At 38.2% G+C, this 16,649-nt stretch overlaps 1 protein-coding gene across 4 annotated transcripts; it reads left to right on the forward strand.

The window, feature by feature from the left end:
* Positions 1-1,565: 1,565 nt before the first annotated feature.
* dnajc5ga (DnaJ (Hsp40) homolog, subfamily C, member 5 gamma a) lies at positions 1,566-16,126 on the forward strand. 4 transcript variants are annotated; one of them, XM_057353373.1, is made up of 7 exons: positions 1,569-1,722; positions 9,775-9,908; positions 10,032-10,245; positions 10,838-10,997; positions 12,060-12,142; positions 13,857-13,895; positions 14,256-16,126. In XM_057353373.1, exons 2-5 carry the CDS (start codon positions 9,784-9,786, stop codon positions 12,137-12,139), a joined length of 579 nt encoding a protein of 192 aa, XP_057209356.1. In that variant the 5' UTR covers positions 1,569-1,722; positions 9,775-9,783; the 3' UTR covers positions 12,140-12,142; positions 13,857-13,895; positions 14,256-16,126. The 4 variants fall into 4 exon arrangements, with proteins under 4 accessions (XP_057209355.1, XP_057209356.1, XP_057209358.1 ...); XM_057353375.1 differs by lacking the exon at positions 13,857-13,895; XM_057353372.1 differs by lacking the exons at positions 12,060-12,142; positions 13,857-13,895 and having other exon boundaries at positions 1,566-1,722; positions 9,778-9,908.
* The last annotated feature ends 523 nt before the right edge of the window (positions 16,127-16,649 follow it).

Raw genomic sequence — 16,649 nt, forward strand, 5'->3', positions numbered from 1 at the left:
GTGATCCAGATTTTTCACTAAAAGTAGAAAATACCCAAATTTTGTTTTTCATCCACACACGTTTCAGGCCCTTGCGCGACTGAGTTTTCAGTGCAACACAAAATGCAGAAAAAGTACAGCATCAGTCCTTTTTATACTGTACATTTGTACATATAATGAAAGTAAATGGTTGACATCCTCTCTTTCTCCCTAAAAAAGTCACACGGCTTTGTAAAAACGTGAGTGTCATTTTCAGTCAGCGTTTTTACCCTTTAAGATATGTCTAGGAATGAAATGCAGATCAAAATCTTACATGCTCAGTTATGTATGTAACTGAAACCTGCTGATAGCCATCTTTTACTACGAGGGAATGTTAAGCTTTAAGATATAAGCAGTATTAGATGCTTGTATATCAGAATCTTGCTTTTTTTATATATTGTACTTTTGTAAGAGGAACTTGGAAAAAAATATCTTAAACGCACCATATTGAACCAGAAATGCACTGTAAACGGTAAATTCGTTTAGCAATAAATCAAATTTTCCCACACTTTACGTATTTAGTCTTGCTTTCGTGAGCGAATATGCATTTAATTGGCCAAAGGAGTCATTTAGTCGTATTTATCTTAAACGCAAGTAAAAGTTTCACTCGGACTCTGCTCCTGGCCTACAAGACCACCTACAAGATCAGCAGATTCTGTGGCCATCTTTAAGAATCGTCTGAAAACACATCTCTTCCGTCAACACCTGACTGATCAGTTCTGACTTCTATCTCTTTTCTACTCTTTCAAAAAAAAACTTAGCTCTGTATAGGCTACTGTGGTAGGCTATATGAGACCAGTTTTCTTTTATTGCACTCATGCTTTTTGTTGTCCTTATGTTGTTCCAATTGCTTCCATTGTTACCCTCATCTGTAAGTCGCTTTGGATAAAGCGTCTGCTAAATGACTAAATGTAAATGTAATGTTGATTCAGGTTAAAAAACATGCGTGAGTGAGTGAATAACAGTTATGTCATTCAGCTCAATTTTACCTGTCCTAACTAGCAGCAACAGCCACTGCTGTATTATCACAATAATCACGCACAAGACAGTGCGTTTCTCAAAGGGTTGTGTACCCGCGCCGAAAAACTGCGATCCGGATTGGCTGGTGTGCCGCGCTGGGTCTGGTTAGAGTACATGACATTACAAAGCAATGCCTCCGAATTACGCAAGAAAATTCAACAGTTTCAGAAACAAACGTTTCAAAATGAATCAGTGGCCTGTCTCTCACGAAGCCGGTTTCAGTTTTTACCCAGGGAAGTTCGCGTCTAGTTTAAGCATACTCTGAGTTTTCGGGCCCAAGAAGGTGGATTGGTTTTGAGTGGGTTTCGTCGCCATGGTAATTTACACGGCTAAAAAATGTAGCCCGTAGTTTGCATAGTTCAAAGTCAAAGCATCGATCACGCCCATGAGCATTCAGTGGCGTTAATACATCAAACAAGGAGTCGACTCCGTTTATGATTTGACTTCCACGATTCAATCGTGCCCCATCGCATTCTACGCATTTACGGGAGTCAACCTGGTTATCGATTCAAAAGAGTCGACTCTTAACACTCGACCGCGTCCTCGGAGCACTCTACGGTTTGAAGGGTGGGCATGCGGCGATAGCAATGAGGAGCTGTGCAGAGACTATCTAAAGACTTTACTCGGCTGAGTCCTTTATGATTCAGCCACAGTTCACTTTATCACATTAGCACCTAGTTCAAGGTGAGTGTTGATCGTCTGTATTTAACGTTACGTTTAAAAAAAATTAAATCGTTAGATATCCGCGGTCGTGGTTTAGCATGCTAATGCTAACTGCCTAGTCAGCCGTTTACTTCATCGACAGAAGTAGTTGGCAATGGATAACGAACCTATAAACCCGCCAATAAAGAGTCGGAATCTTTTAACGTGACTGTTACTAATGTAAATATGTTTGATATTTTTTGGGGCGGCATGCTTAGGTTGACACTTGTTTTTTCCGTTTGTGTGAATTAGCCAGTCGAGTACATGCTTTCTTTTGAATTGCCCAGATTTATCAACAATCTAGTATGAAGATGAATAAACTCCTTTACTGTTTTAACTAGCTTTACACATAGATTCTAATGGGTTTTGTTCAGGTCAAACCAAACGGGTCATGGTTGAACAGAGAGAGTGAAAGAAAAGGCAGGATCTGAAGGGAGAGTAATCTACTGGATTAGAAGTGGATTATGGGTTTACAAGGACACAGCTCTGTTATAACAGCCAACAAGTGGTATAAATATGATGACTATGATAATACCTCTAGCTCATTATAAAAATAAAGCTTATCAATGGGCGCGTGACGTCACAGGACTCAGGTGTGTTTGCATGGTGTGAATGGGAGAGGCAGTTGTTTTTGATTTATTAAAGATGCCATAACACACGCAGTTTCTTCCAATCTCATATTAATTTTGAGTACCTATAGATAGGGCTGCAGCTATCGATTATTTTAGTAATTGAGTATGCAATTTCAACAATACAATTTTTATTTTTTCTAAAAAGGAAACAAAATAGTTGTTCATTTTAAGAGACCTATCTTTTTTTCTCTTGTATATTTAGTATTGCTCTTTAATAAAGAAAAAGTATTTATTATCCGAATACCCGATTAATCGATGGAAAAATCAGTAGAATACATGGTTACACTTTATTTTACAGTGCCCGTGTTACAGTGTAATTATACATTTAAGTACTGAGTAATAAAAAGCAACTACATGTACTTACTATAGGGTTAGGATTAGGGTTTGGGTCAGGGTTAGTTACATGTAATTATGCATAATTTATAGTAAATACTATAGTAAATACATGTAACATGCGTAACAAGGGCACCGTAAAATAAAGTGTTACCGAATACATTAATATCTGTGAAAAGTTGACCCATTTAATACATTACATTGCCATATTACATTCAAAATGCAATATAATACAAATGTATAAATAAGAAACATTAATAAAAAGAAAAAGAATAATTTCAAAGGTAAACAACTAACTTCAACTCATGCATGATGCATTTAGTTTATCTAAATTAGTTTTAGTTTCTTTTTTCTTTACTATTAAATAGTAATATATTTGTCCACATAAAATACTGAGTTAACCGGACTTTTATTTTGGCAGGTTGTCGGAAGTCGCTTATTTTTTAGTATGTCTGCTTCTTCACTCAAACAATAAAATGTTAGTAAAATAAACTCTCAGAGTAACTCTGGAGATTAAGTTCATGTCCTCATAAAGCGCAGACGCAGTCAAACGTGTAGCATGTTAAACTGTGCAGTTCATTCACTCAGACACGCAGAACAGACAGATGGCATGTGTAAATAACAGGATTCGGCATCCACTAGTCCGCATCTAGTATGGACTCAGTGCAGCCAGAAAACAAGTTTCACTCGCAAAATAGACTAAAACAGTAAAATAGTAGTTCACCATTTCAATAAGCTATCAGTTATTTATCAGCATGAGACATACGTGTGAGCGCGTGAACAGACTAAAATGCGTGTGTCTGACGGTGAATGCGTGAGAATTGAGAGCCCTGTAACATGTATAGAGTTTAGCGGGCTGTGCATTAGTAATAACGGTCCGTGGGGAAACGCAGTGCTCCGTGTGTACTGTAGTTAAATGGATTAAATGAAGCTTCGAGGCAACAAAAATTGCCTCGATGATTTTTTGTATTCGAATAACTTGAGTAACTCGAGGAATCGTTTCAGCCCTACCTATAGAGTAGTATTGCAAACTTCAAAGAATCTTCAAAGAGTATTTGGTTTGATCACATTTACGAAAGATAGATACAGCTGTATGATTATTTCCAGAAAAATATGACCTCCTGGGGGTGTGCGGGGGGGAACTAAATCACGAGCACACAATAGCCTATATCATTGCATTATCCCTGCATAACTATTGATTCACTATAAATTCGTGTTGTTTACATTATGTACGTACGTGTCGATTGCCAACAAAACACAGACATATGACTTCGTTTCACTTACCGCATGCGGTTTATGTCCGGCATCTTTTAGAGCTGGGACTGCTCCATCTATCAGTTTCAAACGATCTGCAAATCCAACGTTATATCCACCGTTTTTATAACATCCATCATTGAAATGCTGTGAACAAACAGACACACCTAAACTTCACTATTGCAAGAGTAATGAGCTGCAGCTGCAGGCCCACAGATGGTAAGCGGGTCTCGCTCGTCGGTTGGCGGGCCATTTCTTTCGCCTTGTTGTGCTTCACCGGGAGAATTGCCCAATTAAAAGAATAGGACTTACAAAAAACTTTCCGAAACAAGATGGAGTGCTGGGGGAGTGTATCAAGCACAGAAATACAACGTCATACGTCCAACTCGTTTTTTGACAAGGTGACCATGTTAACCATGAGAAGCCAGCACGTTTAACATTGTAAAGAAGTCAGAATGCATGAAAAACAGTTGCATGCCCCCTTTAACTGTATGGATCGCTCTATTTGTTGTTTACCAGGAAACAGAACTATTGACTATTATGTAGACATGTTGTAAAATCATTTAAGCAAATAATATCAGTCATATTTCAAAAGAAAAGTCTTTTCTAGTTGCTGGGTTAAAGCTTTGGGGTTCATGTGTGTTTTATTGGTTTCTTTGCTTTTATAGTTTTATTGTTTGTTGTAGACGAGTAATTGATTATTTTGTCTGAATGGCATTTATTTAAATGGTATCTATTATTTAATCTGTCTACCTTTCACTAGTAAGAATTCGATTAGATCACATGTTTACCTGGTCATTGAGAGGGGAGGTAATGATTTACTGCTAAACCTGGTTTCAAGGTCATTCACAAATATGCCCTCGAGGCATCATATACATTCCATTAGAGAAGTTATCTCTCAACTGTACCTTTACTTCGACCTTTGTGCAATGATGTATTTGCTTAATATGAAGCTCTTCATCACTGGGGGCTCATTTGGATTAAAAAGAGTTCGTACCCCTTTAGAAATAAGTCTTTCTAAATGCCACTGTATTTTTGATTCTGAAGACTTTTGAACAAAAGCAATGCTCTGATGAAAAAATTGACTAAGAAATAAATTGAATGGATACTTGTAGCTCAAATAATTGAGCATTGTTGTAGCAGCGGCAGCACAAAAGGTAATGGGTTCGATGCCCACCGATTCACACATATTGGTGCAATGTATAGCTTGTAATGCACGAACCGTAAATTGCTTTGGATAAAAACATCTGCAAAATGCAAACTAGGGATGTGCGCTATGACTAATTTGACAGTCGTTTAAACGAAAGTTTTGTAACCGCGTAGTCGACTAGTCTAAAACTAAGAATGGCCCAAGAAGGCGGTCCCAAAACTTTGCGAAGGGCCTATGTAATACATTTTAAAGACTAAAGAATGTAGGCTATTAATCAAACTGTTCATATCCAATACTTAAAACAGGCATATGTGTTCCACTTTCCTTACGTTATGATCATTTACACTTCTGCATTTGCTGATGCGCCAACCCTGACTGGATCATTTTAGCGGCTGCAAGAAGTGACGCAATGAGCATTTGTTTGCTTTGGCTGGTCTGTGCCTGGGCTTAAAATATATAGCCTATACAAAATCCATTTTATTTTCTCCTATAAGTCTGTTTTTTACGACTCTAAAAGTTCAATAAAATTTTAGTAAAAGTGTGTCTACACTGAAATCATGAAACTTAAAATATTTAACAACAATTCATTAAAAGCTTAAAGACGAATGTTTCATTATTTGTTTATTTAAATTATTTGTTTAAATTTAAATTTGAGTAGCCTACAAGTTATAATTAGGATAGTCCTATAGCCTATCAACAAACAAGATATCCTATAACAAACAAGCCTATCATGTTTTAAATATTTATAAAGCAAAGCAATGTGTGTATTGTAAACAAAAAAAGCGAAAGCAATGGACAAAAAGTACAGAACAAGCTACAGAATGCATTTGATCTCGCGCAGAGCGAATGACAAAGCCGCTAATAAAGCATACTGCCCATATTAGCTAATTTATAGAACATACAAAGGCTAAACACTCGAGTCCGCATGTGATTATGATGTTAATATTATTTTACGTGTTCTTGTTGCAAATGCAAGCATTATGCTCGGATGAAAGTCGGCTCAATGTTTGTGAACAATAACGTCTGAGGAATCTGCGCAAACTCTGCAAGGGCACACAGATAACAGTGCTAAGCGATCATGTTTATTCAAGCGCTTTTTTTTGTGATAAACATTATAATCAAAGAAATTTCACAGTTCTGTGAATCTAGAAGCTGAGACATTCTCATCTCAGTTATACTGAGTGTGCTCAAGATGCATTCACCGCATTTACAGCTCATTCTGTCATCAAATAACGTCAATCTGTCTTTCAAGCATTTTAAATATAAAAATATTGAAATTTATTATTAAGTAATTGTTAACATAACTGTATGTAGCTTTAGATCATTATCTACTTTTTCATTTTATGCCTGCGTTCCGTGCTTCCGTCTGCATTTTCTGCATCGCGGCAATAAGAACTCAATACAGTGTGGTTACGCATGGCTCCAGTGAAATTATTATTATGCCACTTTGATATGACATAATTTGCATAAAACCTACCCGTTTTCCTCCTTCAAAACACCCCCAAAACAAGTGGTCATTTCTGAGCGTGCTGCAATTGGCACAAAGGAAACGCATGCTAGATCTGACCTAAAATTAAAACATTTCATTCCTGATACACTTTTAAAGACTATTAATAATTTTTTTCAAACATATTGTTTTATTATGTAATTTAAAAGGTTTTTAAACGAAATATTAAAAATAAATTTTTCTTGTAGTCGACTGTTGTTTTCAATGGCCACTAGTAGGAGCTTACCGCTTAAACGACTAGTCCATTTGTCTCGCACATCCCCAATGCATACATTTATAGAAATGTTATAAAAGATTCTCTTACTATCACTAATCAAATAAGCAAATGTTTTACAGCCGGGTGTTGAAGATGCTCTTTCAAGCATTCTGAAATCTTGCTGAGTTAGATTCAACTGACGTGCATTGACGGTTGAGTTAAGCCTCAAATAATCTTCCAGTTGATGACCAGAGCCTCATCTGAAGCTAACAGAGCTGCGGTTTGATACGGGCGATTGTTTGGCTATTAGTTGTTTTATGTTCCGTGATGAAGATGTGATTCTAGCTCCGAAACATCTGATGATTGTTTCTCACTGTGGCTGAGTGGTGTTTAATCAAGTATTTTTCGAGCTTGATGAGTCAGTTTGCTGTACCAGTAGGTTCCGATGCTGTTTTCTGGGATTTTGATATCAGATCTACCATGAGCTTTAAGGTTGTTAGCTTTCTTTATGTACAGTACAGTACTGGTGGGTTTTTGAGTCAATTACATCAAAGTTTGTAATGTGATGATCATCTCTGAGCCGGTTGTTCATAGCTTAATGGTCTTTAATGAAGAAGCTTGTAAAATTCCTTTGTTGGAAAAGAACAGGAATACGTGCGCTAGGGTTGGCTCGATACCAAAATTTTGGGTTCGGTATGGTACCAGAATCTAATATCAGTACCACATCGGTACCATAGGTGATCAATAACCAGCCCCAAAATAAATTATTATTTTAATTATTAATTGATTATTATTATGAATGATATAAAATAAATCCCAAAAGTGCTTGTAGAGCTATTCATCTTGTTCTTCTATGTTGCCGGTTCTGCGGCATACTGCCGAATAGCAGTGAACTTTGGAACAGCAGCGTTTCAAGTACCGAAACGTGAAAAATTCTGGTATTGTTGTCACGGTACCAAAATTTCAGTAGTCGGTACCAATACCAGTAAAATTCCACGGTTCTCGGTACCATTTTCGGTACCAAAGCAAAACACCAGTACATGCTAATTTAAACACAATTTTATTAATAAAGCTCATTGTTAATATAAATGTATAGAAAGCAATGGCATTTTGTATACATGAAGTAACGTTATACAAGTTAATTGTTGCTGAAACGGTGCTCACTGGGGTCTTTCATGCTGATGAACATCCTCAGTCTGCTGCTATATAAGACAAATAGAATAAACTTCAGTAAGTCAACTGACTGAACAAACATGCATATGCAATATTAAAACAAACATCAGTTTTTATACTCCATTTACACAAGATTGCTTACATTAAGGTAACTGTATATTAAAATAATAAATGCAACAGATCGATTTTTCTTTAGTTTAAATGTGGCTTTTTAAACCTAATAGAGTTATCTATCCAAGACATAAACATAGTCATACAGTTAGTATGATAGTTTTCTAGCACATAGATTTCAGATAGGCCTATATAAAATAGGTACTGTAAACCCCATCCTGTCTTCCCATTTATTTTACCCCATTACAGTTATAAAAGCATTAAATGGTTAATAAGGACACTTGACTGGGTTAGCATTGGCGCTAACAAATTAACACGCAAACAGGGACGTTTATTTTAACGTAACCTTTAACTTAACATATGCTACAACATTCATAATGCAAACGCGAACAGAATTTGAAACTTACCGCTTGAACTTAACTTAAATCCGGATGCTTCCTCTGAAACTGTTTGTTTTCTTCGTGATATGACTTTAATCTGAAGTATTTCTGTGCGCATCTCTTGTGGATCGGAGCCGCGCTTATCCGCTCATCACGTCTTATTGCGTCTATAAAAAGTTTCCGACTGACAACCTGTCAGACAGAGCATCAGTACCTGGTTGACCCGGTACGTCGGTGCTACCGGGTCTTATGAAAATTAGGTACCGACAACTTTTTTATTTTTAGGTACCAATTTGGACCCGAAGTACCAGTACTTTTGACAACACTATATTGAACCGTTTGAAATCTAACATGTACCGGTATATTTCCAGAACCGGTTTACTGCGCAACACTAACGTGCACTGTAAAGGTTTCCGTGTTCAAGACATTAAAAAAGGAATGTGCGTTGTTGCTAGTTCAAACTCAAGATGGATAAATACAATACTAGAAAAGAAAAACAGTGGTGATATGGTTCAGCAGGGTATATATATCTCCAAAGGTTGACTCTGTGCTTCAACAAAACACCTCTGCCAACTTGAAATAGGTTTTTGTGATCATGCAAAGTGTCAAGTATATGCAAGCAGGTGTAATCTATGACATCAGCTAAACATAATAATAATAATCTTACACAAATACATTATAATAATATGAAAGTCATTGTATCGTGGTAGACATCATATACTCTGAACTCGGGTGTAAACATCTCATTAATGCTTTCTCACTTGTTTCAATTATTTCCTCCTAAATGAAGGCTCATAAACACTCAAAACCCACACCTGTTGTTTCAACACAAACATGAGATCTGTCTTCTCCACACCTTGTGTCCACACAGCGTGTTTAAGTGGATTGTGCTTGCTTTCTTATAGGGTTGGGCCGATAGACGATGGCTTCATCCATCGCCGATGGCTGAAAGACATCACGATGCCGGCTCAACATCGTGATGTCTTTCAGACACGGATAAGACACACATGACTTTATATCCGTGCAGCTCACGTATGTATAGAAAAGACGCATGTGGCGTGCGACTTCATACATGTGTGAGCTGCGCGGATATTGAGAAGACGCACGTGACTTAATGTCTGCGCAGCTCGCGTATGTACAGTATAGAGAAGACGCTTGTGACTTTATAACTGCGTGCACTCCCCGATGTCATCGTCCAACCCTACTTTTTTGTGTCAACAATGTGCTGTATACTTTGAGTAACGGCAACACGTGATTTAGATGCATAATTTGATTTATCTGTCTTTCCTGTATTTCAGCAGTAAGACATGGCAGACGCCAAGCAGCCCTCTGACAAGCCCCAGAGGAAGATGTCCACCGCAGGGGAGAGTTTATACAAGGTGCTGGGACTGGAGAAAGGGGCTTCAGGAGACGATATAAAAAAATCGTACAGGTAAATTAAACACAGCTGATACACATCACTTGGCCCTTTTTGTGGACAAGAAATGAGGAAATGTCAACTAGTTTACGATGCTGCTTTGGACCGATTCACAAAACAAATATGCTTGGTCCACAGAAAACTGGCTCTAAAATACCACCCAGACAAAAATCCTGACAACCCTGAAGCTGCAGAAAAGTTTAAAGAAATTAACAACGCTAATTCCATCCTCGCCGACGAGACCAAGCGCAAGATCTACGATGAATACGGTTCAATGGGCCTCTACGTGTCCGAGCAGTTTGGAGAGGAGAGTGTCAAATATTACTTCCTCATGTCCAAGTGTTGGTTCAAGGTGAGAGAGAGTGTTCAACCTCCACGTAACGGAGGTTTTGTTCTGTTAGGATATTTATTGTTGCCTATACCAGTAGGCCATTACTGTCTTCTTTACTGTAAACTCAGCAGTGTGTGCAAGTTTCCATTGTGACGCATCCATTTGCTTGCGGTTTCGATGGAAACAAAAAGACCCTTGCTTTCCGTTCTCATGTCTCGGTGAATTAGCAAGCTTTGTTCTCTTTGAGACACTGCCATTTGAATTTACTTAAGATAATGTAGTTTTTGATCTTCCAGGGGCCATTTTCCCGATAAGGCTTAATGCCAAAGGCACAGCGGCTGAGCCGGAGTAAAAAGCAGCAGCTTGTTTTGATCTACAAAGTTATAAATAAACGTTGATGTGCATTGTTTTTGGAATCATTTCCCTCGTGTTGATGGATGAGAGGGCTGAATTGAGATTTTAACTGTTGTGACCAGTATAGCTTAGATCGTAGATGCCACATACAGTATCGCGCAAACTTGGCCCATCATCACCGCATAAGCTGCCTGTATTTTTTACAAAGTGTCTTTCTGAGAGCACCATCACTGATCGGACGTCTGTGTCTCTGCGACAGGCTATGGTCATGTGCTGTGCAGTCTTCTCGTGCTGCTGCTGTTGTTGCTGCTGTTGTTTCTGCTGTGGAAAGTGCAAACCACCAGAGGATGATGAGAACTACCAGTATGTGGACCCAGAAGACCTGGAGGCACAGATCAAAGCGGAGCAGGATGGAGGAGGTGAGTCTTGACTCAACTAGTAGTTCATTGGTGTAGTGCGTTTTAAACTGCGCAGGTCACGTATATATTCAGTCATATGCTTGATGTCTGTTATAACTGGCTTTGGGGTTTCTAAATGCATTTTTAGGGTATTCTGAAATGTTTTAAACAAGAAATGCTGTTTTCATACATTAATAAAAAAGCTATTATTTGAATGCAATTTTTGGCCTAAACCAAACAGCAACTCCTTGACAGTCACCCTAGCATCTTGTACTTGCTGCGTACCGCTCACATTTTTTTCGCAGTTTGTTCAAGTATGATTGATGCAGTTCTGATAGATGATATTTGCTTCCTTCATGTTGTGGAGTCCTTTAAATATGAGGCCCGTGAAAAAAGGCATTAAGGACGTTTCTCTTGATCTGAGGGAAGATGGTGCATTTTAACTTGAAATTGAAAACTCGGAGTCACCCATCAACTTCAGATGCTGCTGTACGTTTTATATTAAAATGTCTAGAGAGCTGTATTCCGTTCTGATCAAGTGTTTGAATTAAGTTGAAGATGTGTGCAGTTTGTCTTGACCTTTTAATACTGAAGTGTCAGGTGATTCAGATGTTGACTGACCTCGCACATCTATCTGAAGAGGCTTTTATATCAGTCAGCCGGGACATTGACTGTTGAGCACCTCTCGTCCGCCTGATGCTAATGTAGCTTTTATATTATTTATGTAGGGCAAAGTGTTTGGTCAATTTTATGCTTCGAAATTGATGAAAGTGAAGTGGACAAATTGAACACATTTTACGGGTTTAGGCCTCTAGTATTAAGCAAATCTTCTAGGTAATTGTACTGTGGATGTGCCTTTTTATATATATATTTCAGGTTAAAATAGTGCTATCTTTATATTTTATGAGTATATTTAAAAAAATTAAAAGGTGAATTTAAAATGATTAAAGTGGCCCTTGGAAAGAAATGAACCGGCCAGTAATTTTGTTTTGGGTTTCCCCGATCGACAGTGGGGAAAAAGTCCATTACCATTGAATTTTTATGCGAGCTGCAACATGATAATGGTTTCCTTTTACTCGACAGGTGAAACAATAATTATTGTCCAGCCTATATCTAGCCCTGGTCCAGAAATCTCCAGTGAAATTTTACCGGATTCAAAATGACTTGTAAGACTTTTACATTAATTATTCCTGAACAGCACGTGCCGTCAGAACCTGTTTCTGATGTCAATTACACTAATAAACCCCCCACTTTTGTGTTTGTCGTTTTCACTAACCTTTGGATTATTGCACAGTGTTTGGTCTTTGTATATGACAGACGCTTTGAGTTTCAGTCATAGGATGAGGTTGTCAAAAACCTTTGTAAAAGTTAAACATTGTATGACCACATTGCATACACCACCTCTCACTGACTTAAAGGGATAGTTCACACAGAAATGTTAATAAATTCTTCATTACTCGCCTCATGTCATTCTAAACCTGTATGACTTTCTTGTGCACAAAAGAAGATCTTTTGAGAAATGTTAACCAAGCAACATTGGCCTCCATTGTATGGACACAAAACCGGAGACATTTTTCAAACTATCCTCTTTTGTCCTCCAGAGGAGAAAGAGTCATATAGAGTTTTTTAATACCATGAGGGCGAATAAATAAATAGCCGAATTTTTATTTTTGGGGTGAACTGTCCCTTCAAGTCTCAAGTGTTGGTACTTTTATAGGTGTTTTTCCTATATAGGAACTTCGTGCAATGACCTGAAACCCAAAGCACATACATAGAGACCCTAAAAACAACTTGAGTTATGTTTGCATTACTGTGCCTGTCCATGAACTTTACTTTGCATGTGCATGCTTTGGATGTCCATGTTTTGCATGTTGTAAGGCCACGCCTTTTCCCACCTGGCACATTGAACCTTCTGTAGATTTTGGAGTTTGTTGACAAGGGAGTGAAGGCATTTCTTCTCAGCTTTAAGTTTAGCAATTTAGCCAAATGACATAAGGGAAATTATTGATATCAAATATTGGATTATCAATATATGTTGAGATACAAAATGTTGGATTACGCCACATAGAACAGTTTTCAGTATTTCAGTACAGTCAGTGGTTTCCTTCTCTTTTCGCAATGCATTTGCTGTAGTGCTTGTGAATTGCTTTGTGATAGCTTTACAATGCTACGTTTTATTATTCAAGTTTTGCAGTTGTGGGAAAACACAATTTCAGTCATTTCAAACAATTAGGAGAAAAGTACAATCGTGGCTGGCAAATTGTAGTCATCAGATGTCATTTCAGTTTGATCCTATTGATCTCCAATCAATTTTAAATCAAGTTATAACCCAATCATTTTTTACATATACACTAACATTCTCTTAAATCATTTTAGACTAAGTATATCAAGATGCAAAGCAAATTTGTAATTCTTAACGTCAAATATCTACCTTTTATGGAGGAGTGTAGATCACCCACCCATAATTCCTTGTCGTTGGTAAAGTCACTTGAGGGTTAGAGGATGTTAGAAAGCCAGCGATTGCAGGCATGAAGCAGGTAAATGGGATTTCTTTTGGGATGGTAGTGTCAGCATGAGCTGTCAGAGCGGGTGAATCTCATTGATATAGATGTAATAAACCTGAGCCACCTCGCACGGTGTCACCAAAACCATCTGTTCAACAATCTCATCTTCTCACCTCACATCTCCAAACATGCTCTGTCTTGTCAACCCCATGTCACTTTACACACGTTACCGTCGTCTTTACCTCTTTAAAAATGATGCTTCTATATGATTTGACGACCCTTGTTTTTAGTACATGGCCAGGTATGTTGAAATGTTATGAATATAACGAGAAAGCCTCTTATTTTATTCCGTGCTGCACATGGACGTCTCTGTTAGTGGGACGGTGATTTGGAAGAGCTGCATCAGGGAAGGGAGGTATGTTCCTCAGGGTACAGCTGTGTTCAGATGAACATCTAACTCTACATGCTTCGCTATAAAGAACAGAGGCCTAGAGTTTATTCATGTGATACAACATGTGTGATAAACCTGCATGTAGCTCTAATCCTCAAAGTCTGATAGGTTCATGCAAAACAGAAGCAAATTAAACTTACTTCACTTTCTAGTAATAGTGGTAGACCGATTTATTGCCTGATATTCGGCCAATCTGTTGATAACTGCTTGCATAAGTATCGTATCGGTTTCATAAGCAGTGAATACATATTGTGTCAAATAATCTTTTGGAGACATGCTGTTCCTCTGCTAATTCTGTCCATGTTGTTTTTTGTTTACTTGTAGGCTCAAGTATCCCTATTTTGATCAACACCTCCGAGTTCACACATTTTGCCTCCAGCCAGCCCACGTACACCGCCCAGAAGTGAGCCGCACGCCTGCTCGTCACCAAAGGGGTCCCGCTCACGAACACTTGAGACCCCCGATGTAGTGTGACGGGCATCATGGCACAGGGCATCTAAACCCTGCCGCCACGCCATACCCTGATTTTGACCCACTGGAAGCAAGCGGCAGTTTGCCAAAAGACAGAAACCTCTGCCAAGCTCACTTTAACTGTGTGTCCGTTGGTGTGTTTGTCCATCTGCCTGTCTATACCACACATTGATCCAATCACAAATTAATATAGCTGGAAGACTGGTGCCATCGGGCTGCGCTCCAGGAGGGGGTGGGGTTTATTTTGGGGGTTTTCGAATATTTATTTATTTTTTTATTTCTTGCTCCGGGTTCGTTTCTGTGTTAGACGCATGGATGTTAGTGGAATGTTCACGCGAGTGCATGCCGAACAATAGCAGCATGCCTCTGATATACAGCATTTGAACATATAGGAACACAAGCCCCCCTCCTAATCAAACATCAAGGAGTCTCAGCTTGCCGCTTTTTCATTTTGCTTTTGTAGACAGGAGAATTCAGGTCTGAGGACACCTCAGATGCATTTCGGTCGTCGTATGCAAAAAATAAACATAACTAGTGAGTTCTCCTGACCAAAGCCATGTAAACGCCTCAAGCATCAACTGACATGCGACGGTCGTACGTTTCCCTAAAATTAAAACACTTGAAACTGTCGGTGAAAGGCGTTTTTCTATGCACTTTTTCTTTCCAGTACCTACATAGGAAACTTTAAATCAGCAATGCCAATTTAGTTGCTTTAGCCTTTACGGCTACGTATCAATCGCAAAGGCTACGACATCTGTACGTGTGGTTTGTTTTCATTTGTTAAATGGGGCTGAAATGGGAACAAGCGATTTTGGTGAATGCTATGCCAAATCGCATCTGTTTTCTCTTTGCTGTAAGTTCATATGACAAAATGCAAATATTTTTAACAATCTTATTTATTTTTAATATATCAGCGTTGAGATTAACGTGTATGTCATTCTCCGACTGAATGCACTGTGTAAACTTGAAACTCAAGAGCCTCATGATTTTAGCAATAAGGAAATGCCCATCGTGTTAAATGTGAAGGACCCGACGTTAGCCGGGTTACTGTGAGAAACCCTATAGAGTCAAAGCACTAGAGTAAATGCCAAATGTTGTTTTTCTTTAGAGTGTTGTTCCGATAGCAATAGTAAATACTTCCGTGCTAAATTGTAGGCTGTTTTGTTTCAGTGTGCCAATAGAAATATGTCGTCATTTCAAATAGTTGTGTGGTCATCTGTCAGTTCTTGTTGTCATATTTGCAGGGCATTTTCTTATAGCCAAGTTTTTTTTGTAAGGATTGATGTTGCTTTCCCTAAATAAACTTTTAACATTTTGAACATTCATTAGAAAGCAGTGGGATGGGATCGGCTGTCTTTCAGTTATTTTTGGTCTGTGGTACATTTCCATGCTTGATGGATCAATTTATCTCCATTTCTGCAATCTCCATTTTTTTTACCTGTACATTGTTGGCACTTGTTTAGGGTGCAAGTGATAATTCTGATTTGAAGCATATAAGAAGGCCTCTTCACCGGTGCACATTGAGTTTTATAATAACTGATGAGGGGGGACACTTGCCAGTTATTAGGGATATAACCACAGAACAACATGATGTGTCCACGGTACGATTACTGCTCTACCATTACTTCCTCCAGTTTTTACTCGACGTGATTTGTTATGCATCGCACATTTCATCATCTCTTTATATTATTGAATCTGAATAAATTAAATGAATGGGGATTTCTAACAAACCTGTATTTCTGTGATTCTTTTTCACTTGTGGTCTTGTATTGCAAGGTTGCATCATTTTATGAGACCTTCATGTATTTAGTAACGGTTTTAATTAGAAATGAATGGTAGCTTTTATTGTCTGCACACTGCAGCTCCGTGTGCTGTAGTTGTACTCATAAGCCTGTAATCAGCTTATAGTACACCCTACAGATGCTCATTAACATCCCTGTCAACATACTCCACAAAGTACTAGGATGATGGTCACGTGGAGACGACATCTGCAAACTGTTATGGTTTGGGTTTTCTGAATGTTAAAAATGTACTGTTTTAATAACATTTACATAATTTGGCCGGTGCCTTTATTACACAGTCAAATCGCCAGTGTAAAAAAGGTCAAATTAACTCTCACAGTGTATATACAGTATATATATATATATATATTATACACTGAGTGTTAATTTGACCTTTTTTAACACGCATTTTACTGTGTAATTATTTGGGCTGTCAAGCGATTAAAGATTGTAATATTATTAATTA

Source organism: Triplophysa rosa, linkage group LG15, assembly GCF_024868665.1.
Source record: "Triplophysa rosa linkage group LG15, Trosa_1v2, whole genome shotgun sequence".
In the NCBI taxonomy this organism is placed as follows: Eukaryota; Metazoa; Chordata; class Actinopteri; order Cypriniformes; family Nemacheilidae; genus Triplophysa; species Triplophysa rosa.

Coding starts and splice junctions, on each gene's coding strand:
- dnajc5ga (XM_057353372.1), top strand. CDS start 9,784: ATGGCAGACGCCAAGCAGCCCTCTGACAAGCCCCAGAGGAAGATGTCC. Junction 9,909..10,031: donor GATATAAAAAAATCGTACAG/GTAAATTAAACA, acceptor CTTGGTCCACAG/AAAACTGGCTCTAAAATACC. Junction 10,998..14,255: donor AGCGGAGCAGGATGGAGGAG/GTGAGTCTTGAC, acceptor GTTTACTTGTAG/GCTCAAGTATCCCTATTTTG.